General features: G+C 44.0%; 1 protein-coding gene across 1 annotated transcript; it reads left to right on the forward strand.

Moving 5' to 3' along the window:
• Positions 1–1,815: 1,815 nt before the first annotated feature.
• On the forward strand, positions 1,816–8,331 carry AJM1 (apical junction component 1 homolog). Its single transcript, XM_077477023.1, has one exon. It carries the CDS (start codon positions 1,867–1,869, stop codon positions 5,140–5,142), a length of 3,276 nt encoding a protein of 1,091 aa, XP_077333149.1. The 5' UTR covers positions 1,816–1,866; the 3' UTR covers positions 5,143–8,331.
• The last annotated feature ends 222 nt before the right edge of the window (positions 8,332–8,553 follow it).

The following is an 8,553-nucleotide window of genomic DNA, read 5'->3' on the forward strand; positions in this document are numbered from 1 at the left end:
GACTATGCTCACAAAGCAAGGTGAGCTTGCTAATTAGTTGTTTTCCCCCGCCGGCAAGGAGGGTTAAAAAAAGTATGCTCCTGTGAAAAGTGGGAAAAATAAAGTTAAAGTTTCAACACAGACATTGACATGTTTAGCTGCAATATGCAATCAAATGCTACAGGGCCTCGTGTAGGGCAGGACACTCTTTCCAACAGAGATGTCGGCCAAAGTAACTATAACTGCTCCGTCTCCATCCTGTGAGGGAGGCCAGGCTAGAGTCGAGTGTCCCAGCATTCATGGGGAACTCAGCCTCCACCCTCGCGGGGGACTGTCATGACCAGTGAGCAATGTACATATGCAGTCAGGCGCCCTTCCTCCACACGGCTGGCCCATCAGTGTGCGTAAATAAGGGAGGCTGTTAAACCACATGGGGCTGCATGGTAACATTCAGTGTCTCAGTATTTTGGCCCTGGAGTGGTGGGTGCAGTAAGCATTGCTGTCGTGCAGTTTCACAATCACTCAGGGGGTATAAGGAGATAGGGGGCAGTTCCTCTTTAACCTGTACATCAGAATTCACAGAACATAGGCAGGTAAGAACTGAAAGTGACGTTTTCTACAATTGCAATGCACAGTATATAGTTAAAGAGGTTGTAAACCTCTCTGTAACATTTGTACCTATAGGTAAGCCTAGAATTAGGCTTACCTATAGGTACTGTAAATATCTCCTAAACATGCGCCGTTTAGGAGATATTCACAGTTTACTGCACCAATGAAGTCATCTGCGCATGCTCTCTGAAGGAATGCTGTGCCGTTGCTTCAGGAGTGTGTGTGTGCTAGCAATGCATACTAGCACATTATGCCTTTACTTTATGGAGATGAAGAAAGGAAGAAAAACCCATTAGGGTTTACGTCCTCTTTAAAGGGTCTTTCAATGTTTTCTCAACTAAACTAGAGTCACTTAAAAATGAAATAAGTGAGTTTGATGTTTGAGTGTTTCCCAACCCATCATCATTTTAACGATCATCAAAGTTTAAAGTAGAACTATAGACTTTTTTTTTCATTTTCTCTATTGGAGAGAATTCCCTTCCCTGCGCTTCCTGTCCCATAGCCAAATAGGAACTTCCTTAAGGCACTTCCTTGGGGACTCCCAGGTCACCAGACTTAGTGCCCCCCCATTGGAAGATTTCCCCTCTATTACCTTTCTGGAGACAACCCAACATTTTGGATTTTCTTTTACTTCTACTTTTAATGATAATGGATTCATGGACTAGAGATGGTGAATCTCCTTAACGGGGGCACAGACAGCAAAAAAACTGACAGGGGGTTCTAATCTCTGTGCATTCTATCCAATATTTTAAAAAAACTGTTTTGCCTTTAGTTATACTTTAAAAGTGTACCTTAGCTGGCTTAAAACATTTATAAGGAAACAAAAAACAGTGGTAAAATGCAGATGCTATGTGGTGCCTGCAAGTACCCATGTTAGTCATTCGATCGTTCTTTGTCACCCTGTGAAGTCTTCTGGAGTCCTAGGCTTAGACTGTACATGAAGATTTGAATTTGGTCCTTTATTCTCTGCCTTAGTGTCAGGAAAGTGTAGAGCTTAATCTTAATTTAAGCAAAAGTCAAATTGCAATGCACAGCCTTGGCTTAGGATACAGGGATACACAGGGATGTACTGATTGATTTGAAGACTAGCACACAAGTACTTGCAGGCCCCACTAGATGCTGAACTTTCAGCATTGTTGTTGCCTAAGAATCATTGTGCTTCTGGTCTCTTTAGGAGGTCATTTTTTTCACACAAATAAACTGATTCTTCTTTGTTTTCTGCAGATCAGCATTGAGATGAGGTGAACACAAACTTCGCCACGACTGTGTTACATTAAAATGACACGAACAGACCCACCTGACATACTTGTGTCTACAGTTTACCAAGACGTTAAGGTGACCTTGAGCACTGATTCTCAAATCTGTGGTTCACCTGCACAATGTGACAGCTTCATGTCCAACCACAAGGACCTCAGCCAGCCACCATTCAACAAAAGGCACTGCCGCAGCTTCGACTTTCTTGAATCTCTAGATGACCAGTTGACCAACGCTCCAGCCATGGATGCCTACCAACGAGGAGTTCGCAGGCGCGCTGACACACCAGAACCATCAAATCAGCCTGTAGTGAGGAAGTCCACTTCCAGGGCTGACCCACAATACACTTCACAGGGGGTGGACACCTCAAAGGAAGTTGCAAAAGAACCAAGGAGACGTCCAAGATCAAAGAGTGCACCAAGAGTCAAAACTGCCTTCACCTCAGTTCCCATACAAATGTCTTCATCACAGTCCCCACCACCCACTGCCAGGAGAGGCAGGGAGGCTATGAGGGCTTCCAGAGAGCCCCAGAAATCTGTAGCCTCTCCAAAACGAGAAGTCACATATGCTCCTACCAAGGTATTAATGAATGAGGTCCATCCCATAAAATTACAACCCCAGCGCAACAGTGCAAGCCGCATCTCTCCTTTGTGCATCAGCAATAACTGCATGGAAGAACCCCAAGGTGGGAAGCCAATCTCAAGCCCCCATGTGCGTTGCCGGGTTGACATAAAGCCTGATGATGCAGTTATTCAGCATGCCGCTCATGCTTCCAGGCCCAACCAGGCTTGGGGGGAGGCGCAGCATTTTTCAAGGCAGCCAGGCACCCCTAGGAGCTTAGCAGTGCCAAATGCAAGACTGATGTCAGTGTCTCGCACACCCACACCTAGTGATTCCTACAGTGTTGATCCAAGAATGACCCACTATGCTTGCACTCCAGGGCAGGAAATGTATGGAACTGATGTGCGAGGAATCCCATACCAAAGTGTTGCTTCACCAAGGGATTTTTCACAGTACAGTACCCGGGACTGTGGACAATATGTCAGCCCCACCATCCCTACTGCTTACTTTTACACTGAGGAAGATGGCAACTTTAGCCAAATCCCTGTTAAACCAAGGGGATATTATCCTCGTCCTTATCCTGAGCCTGGGGTTCCCGCACACCCATATTATGAAGAAAATCCCCTTGTGCAACCCAGAGCCTATTATATAGAAGACCCTAGATCGTATCCTATCCAGGAAGCTTCAGTAAGGACGTTTTATAGTGATGATCCCCGTTTTTACCCTCCTCGTACTGCCCAAGCCAAAAGTCTTTATAATGAAGACACGCGGTCTTATCCACTCCAGAGTACATCATCAAAACTTTATTACTCTGAGGACATTGCAAAATATTCTGAAAGGGAAGCGCTATCTAGGACATATCCATATCCCAGAACTACTCAGCAGCCTCTTCAATTCAGTGAATGGTATTTTCCTGATCAGAGTCCGATATCTTACCAAACCATTCAAATGCCACAATTTCCCACACAAACAGCAAGTAGAGAAGCAATGTTATCATCTTGGCATGCTTCTTACAGCATGAACCAGCAAAGACTTGGGACTGATTCCAGAAACTATTCCAGGTCTTGGGACAACATTTTAAACACTGGTGGGCGCAAAGAAGACCCACTTTCACGAGGTCGCAGCTATGAAAACCTGTTGTGCCGTGAACGATGTGCCTTATCGCCAGATGATAGACGCCAGCCTGTGGTTGTTAATCTTTCCTGCTCTCCCAAGCGCTATGCTGCCCTCTCACTCTCAGAGAACTCTATTTTGGAGAAAGTTCATACAGATGGCGGCACTGGGAGGTACACCATGGGCCGATCTTGGTTTGTTACCCCAGAGATTACCATTACAGACAATGACTTGAGAGCTAACGGAGTGGGAAGAAATGAGCGGCGCTCCGCTAGCTGGGATGTGATAGATTCAGGAGTCTCTCCACCCACCTATCCAACACATGTCCCCTACCCTACCAAAGAGAAGATGACAAGCAGGTCTTCCCGTCACCGCAGCTTGGAGCAACTTGATGAACTAATTGCTGATCTAGTGATAGATTATAAACCACCATCAAGCCGTCGTCCTAGTGAAGCAGACGCATTGGCTGATCAGCTGAGGAAGCTTATTAAGGAAGACATGATAGGGATACCTAGAAAACCAGAGTCCTATGGGCAGATGTCTCATCTTCTTCAAAACCACCCCCTTAAAGAACAGCCAACTCCCACCTTCCCTGAGTCCCACAGAGGTCAGCGAAGGGGTGCTTTTCCTGAGGTGCCAGTGTCAAGTCCTCATAAGCCCTTAGAAGACTGTTCACCAGATCTCAGTGCCGACGAAGATGACCTATTAACCTGTTCTAATGCCAAGTGCAGACGCACTGAAACTATGTTTAATGCTTGCCTCTACTTTAAGTCTTGCCATAGCTGCTACACCTACTACTGTTCCCGTAACTGCCGGCGAGAGGACTGGGATATACATAAAGAAAGTTGCATCTATGGGCGTATGGGAAGTGTTTGTCGACATGTGCTCAAATTTTGCAGAGAGAACACTGAGGTCCACAAAGCCTTCTCTCGAATTGCCAAGGTGGGCTATCTGTCCAGAGGAAGGGGGGTGCTTTTTCTTGGCTTCCCCAATCCAGGATCTGCAGATAATTTTCTTCAGTTAGGACTGGAGGGCCTGCTCATGTCTCCCACCTATCTGTCTCTGAGGGAACTTGAGAGCTACTCAGATAACCTCGGAGAACATGCCAAGGAATTGCAAATAGCTGGCAATCAGTATGACCCTGAGGAATGTTTCCTGTTGAATGTAACTGTGGCTGTGGGACAAAGTGGCCAGGACCGGCTGTCGTCCAGAGCCCACCATGTACCCACCATCCGCAAGTATGCCAAAATAGCCTTAGCCTCTTCTAGTCCAGAGAGGAAGATCACAAAAAAGGAAAAGGACATGGAGACCCTTATACTTACACCACCTCCTGGAACCGCTGATTTGGATAAAGATGGGGAGGAGGGTAGGAAAGCCAGGGAAGTTTGCTTTATACATATCCAGAGGGAACTAAGGATCAGGGGGGTCTTCCTACGCCACGAGTATCCTAAGATCTACCAGCAGCTGTGTGAGTTTGTGGAGAACAATAAAAGATTTACACCCACGACCATCTACCCCATTGATAGAAGGACTGGCAAGCAATTCATGTGCATGATCATGGCAGCTTCAGAACCCAGGACTCTTGATTGGGTTGCCAGTCCAAACCTTTTGGATGACCTCATGTGAGATTTGTTTTCAGAATTAACATGCTTCTCTGACTTTTGGCTCCTAGTTTTGTAGTTTATGTTATCTTTTGTATCGGGAGCCATCTTATGATACAGCTTTTTTGGATGAAAGATAAAACTGGTTATCAGCAGTAATGGGTTCATTAAAGCATAGGTAGAGGACATTGAACTTCAAAAAGGCATTTTTTCAGAAGGCATGCAGTAAGATACAAATTGTGGCACTGAGAGAACTGTGACATCTCTCATGTACCAAAGGCCACAACCACATAAACTAGTGGCTTTTTATATATATATATATATAGAATTACGGAATAGTTTATTTTATAGTAAGATGATATGGTAGTTTGCTATTTAATACTATATACAGTGTCGGACTGGCCAAAAAACCTACCAGAAGATCCTTTAGTGGACCTTGGCTATATATATGGGCCCCTACAATGCATTTGACAGAAGGAAAATATTTTTTAAAAGTATATTTTATTGCTTTTCAAACAAGAGGGTGATGAATATATGCAGTCATAATTTAGATTAGTGTGTATTTATGGTTTCAAATATCTATATTGCAAAAATATATTATTTTTATTTTAAGGTTGGTCCTTGGTGGGCAGTGTATACCCCAGTCCGACACTGACTACATATACAGGGTGGTCATAATTAAAGGACCCTTTATACCTTTACATTAAATGCTTCTTTGGGTTATATTGCCATCTTTAAAACATCACTCTGTCTTCTCTGGGAAAGCTCAAGTGCTAGGAGCTAGGGAATCCTACTGAACTGCTAGACACTCCCCTGTTGTAAGCCATCCTTGCCCTTGTTGTATTCAACATCTTCAACAGTACCTTGACATAATTGCTTTAAAACGGAAGCAACATTTCCTAGTTCTATAAGTTGTGTTGTCAACCTTTACGTGGGTCGTGGTTCTGATATTAAGATTGTTGGTGATAATTTCATTGGTGCCTTGTTTAGGACAAGGATGTTGGAAATGGACTGTATTTTCCATAAAGACACTTGTAGGCTAGTCCTAGAATAGAAGCATTAAACAGGGTGGCACCAAGCCTCAAAATATACAATTTCCCATTATCTAATTCTTTTCATTGATTTCCAAGTTTAGCATCAAAACTGTAGAGGGAATGGGGTGCAGGGGATGTTGAGTGAGGTCAAAAGGCTTATTGCAGGGGGGTCAAACTCAATTTGATTGCGGGCCACATCAGCAGTATGGTTGTCCTTGAAGGGCCAGTTGTGCCTAGGGTGCGCTACGTATAGAGTGCAGGGTTTAGGAGTGCATTATGTACAGAGTGCAGGGTTCAGGAGTGCGTTACCTACAGAGTGCCGTTCCAGGGGTGCCCTTTGCACAGAGTGCAGGGTTTAGGGGTGTGATATGTAGAGAGTGCAGGGTTCAGGGGTGTTCTGTGTACAGAGTCCAGGGTTTAGGGGTGCACTAAATGTGTGCAACCCAAAATACCCCCCCCCCCCACAAAGCCTCGTAGCATCTCTCTCTCCTACCTGGCTCAGCTCTAGTACCTCCCTGTGTAGATGGCTCTGCCTCAACTTGCAGGGAGATTGTTTTCTCTCTCTCCCAGATTCTAGAGATATATCACTGTGAGTGTGTGCAGGAATCTGTTAGATCCGGGAGCCACTAAGAGAAAAGCTATCCCTTGTAAACACAGAAGGCCTCTGTCTTTACAAGTGACAGCGGGGAGCAGGAGTGGAGGGTGAGAGCTGGAGGCGGTGAAATGGAGTTTCTGCTGCAAAACTAGGTGTGAGGGCTGCATTCAACCCACGGGCCTTGTGTTTGACACATGTGGCTTAATGCATTCTAGAAAAGCATCTTTTTTCTCTTGTTTGGTGATCTTTCCAGCTGAAACTTTAGACTGCATGGTGACCTCACATGCTGCATTTTACCAAAATAATTACTTGACAGAAAGGGCAGAGCTTGAATAAAGGACATTACCTTTCAGGTGTTCCAAGAGTACCATGTTATTTAAATAGGGCCATATACTGGACTAGATTCCCTGGCTCCCTAGACTTGAGCTGTTCCCAGAGATGCAGGGCAGGTCTTTTAAGATGGCATATTCCAGAGAGCAATTCATCAAGGGATAGAATGGTCTTTTTAATATGATGATATTCAAGGGGGTGTATATTTAGCTTTAACTGAAGTGTCATGGCATAATTTAATAAAAATCATGCCCCCATATTGACTGCTTCTTCAGAAATGTGTGTCCACAACCCATTTTTACATGCTCAATTGCAAAGCACCTGTACTATAGTCATACATGCAATGGGGTCGAGGAGGTATGTGCCAGTGATGGTTTTCCAGAGATGAAAATGGCTCAACTGTCATTCAGCACCTAAAAACATGAGTGTGACACATATCTTCCACATTAATTCCCCTTACAGAAACCATATATGAAAATGGTGATTTGTAGTTTGGGAAGAAGGACATTATTGGAAAGTGAGAATGGGCACATAAGCCAACTTTCTAAAAACAAAAAGCAAAAAAACAAAACACTATAATAATAATAATCATAATATAAAAATAAATAACTAAATCTGAAGGCCCACATTAAGCAGATACTTCTGTCAGACCTTCATCTACACCCCCTGGAGTACTTCAATATGAGCACTGTATATGTGTATAGGCTGTTTCCACCCTAATGTCTGGTGCTGTTTAGAAAGCAATGAGGCTTTTTATCAATCATCAAGCGGGTTTGCGGGTTTTTGATAAAAGTTCTATATAGAGTCAATCTAGTAGAATGCCCTGGTGCAGTGGACGTTGAACTGTGCAAATATAATGCCTTAGATATAGAATCTGCTGGCAGTGACATGTCTAGTAGCCTGATCCATGTCTAGGTTCCATTATAGCCAGAACAGTTGTGAACATTCTGGCTATTTTTCTTGTAGACGCAGCTTGTGTGGAATCACTGAATTTTTATTCGTCATAATCATTTGACTAAGCAGGAGTTCCTGTGTATATAAACTGACTTCTCCAACTGTTTTAAGCTGTTAAAGGATAACAATACTTTCACATAACTTAGCCATAACAGCCTCTACTGGTTCCCACCAAGCTATGTATACCCCTTTAACATACCCCTTTAACATACACTATATTGTCAAAAGTATTGGGAGACCTGCCTTTACACGCACATGAACTTTAATAGCATCTCAGTCTTTAGGGTGCAATATTGAGTTGGCCCACCCGTTGCCTCTATCACAGCTTCAACTCTTTTGGGAAGGCTGTCCACAGGGTTTAGAAGTGTGTCTATGGGAATGTTTGACCAATCTTCCAGAAGTGCATTTATGAGGTCAGGCACTGTTGTTGGACGAGAAGGCTTGGCTCGCATTCTCCACTTTAATTTATTCCTGTTCTGTTGTGCTCTGTTGGGTGGAGATCAGGACTCTATGCAGGCCAGTC

Source organism: Lithobates pipiens, unplaced genomic scaffold (assembly GCF_037356315.1).
Source record: "Lithobates pipiens isolate NorthernLeopardFrog02 unplaced genomic scaffold, aLitPip1_a1.2 Scaffold_1, whole genome shotgun sequence".
Lineage (NCBI taxonomy): Eukaryota > Metazoa > Chordata > Amphibia > Anura > Ranidae > Lithobates > Lithobates pipiens.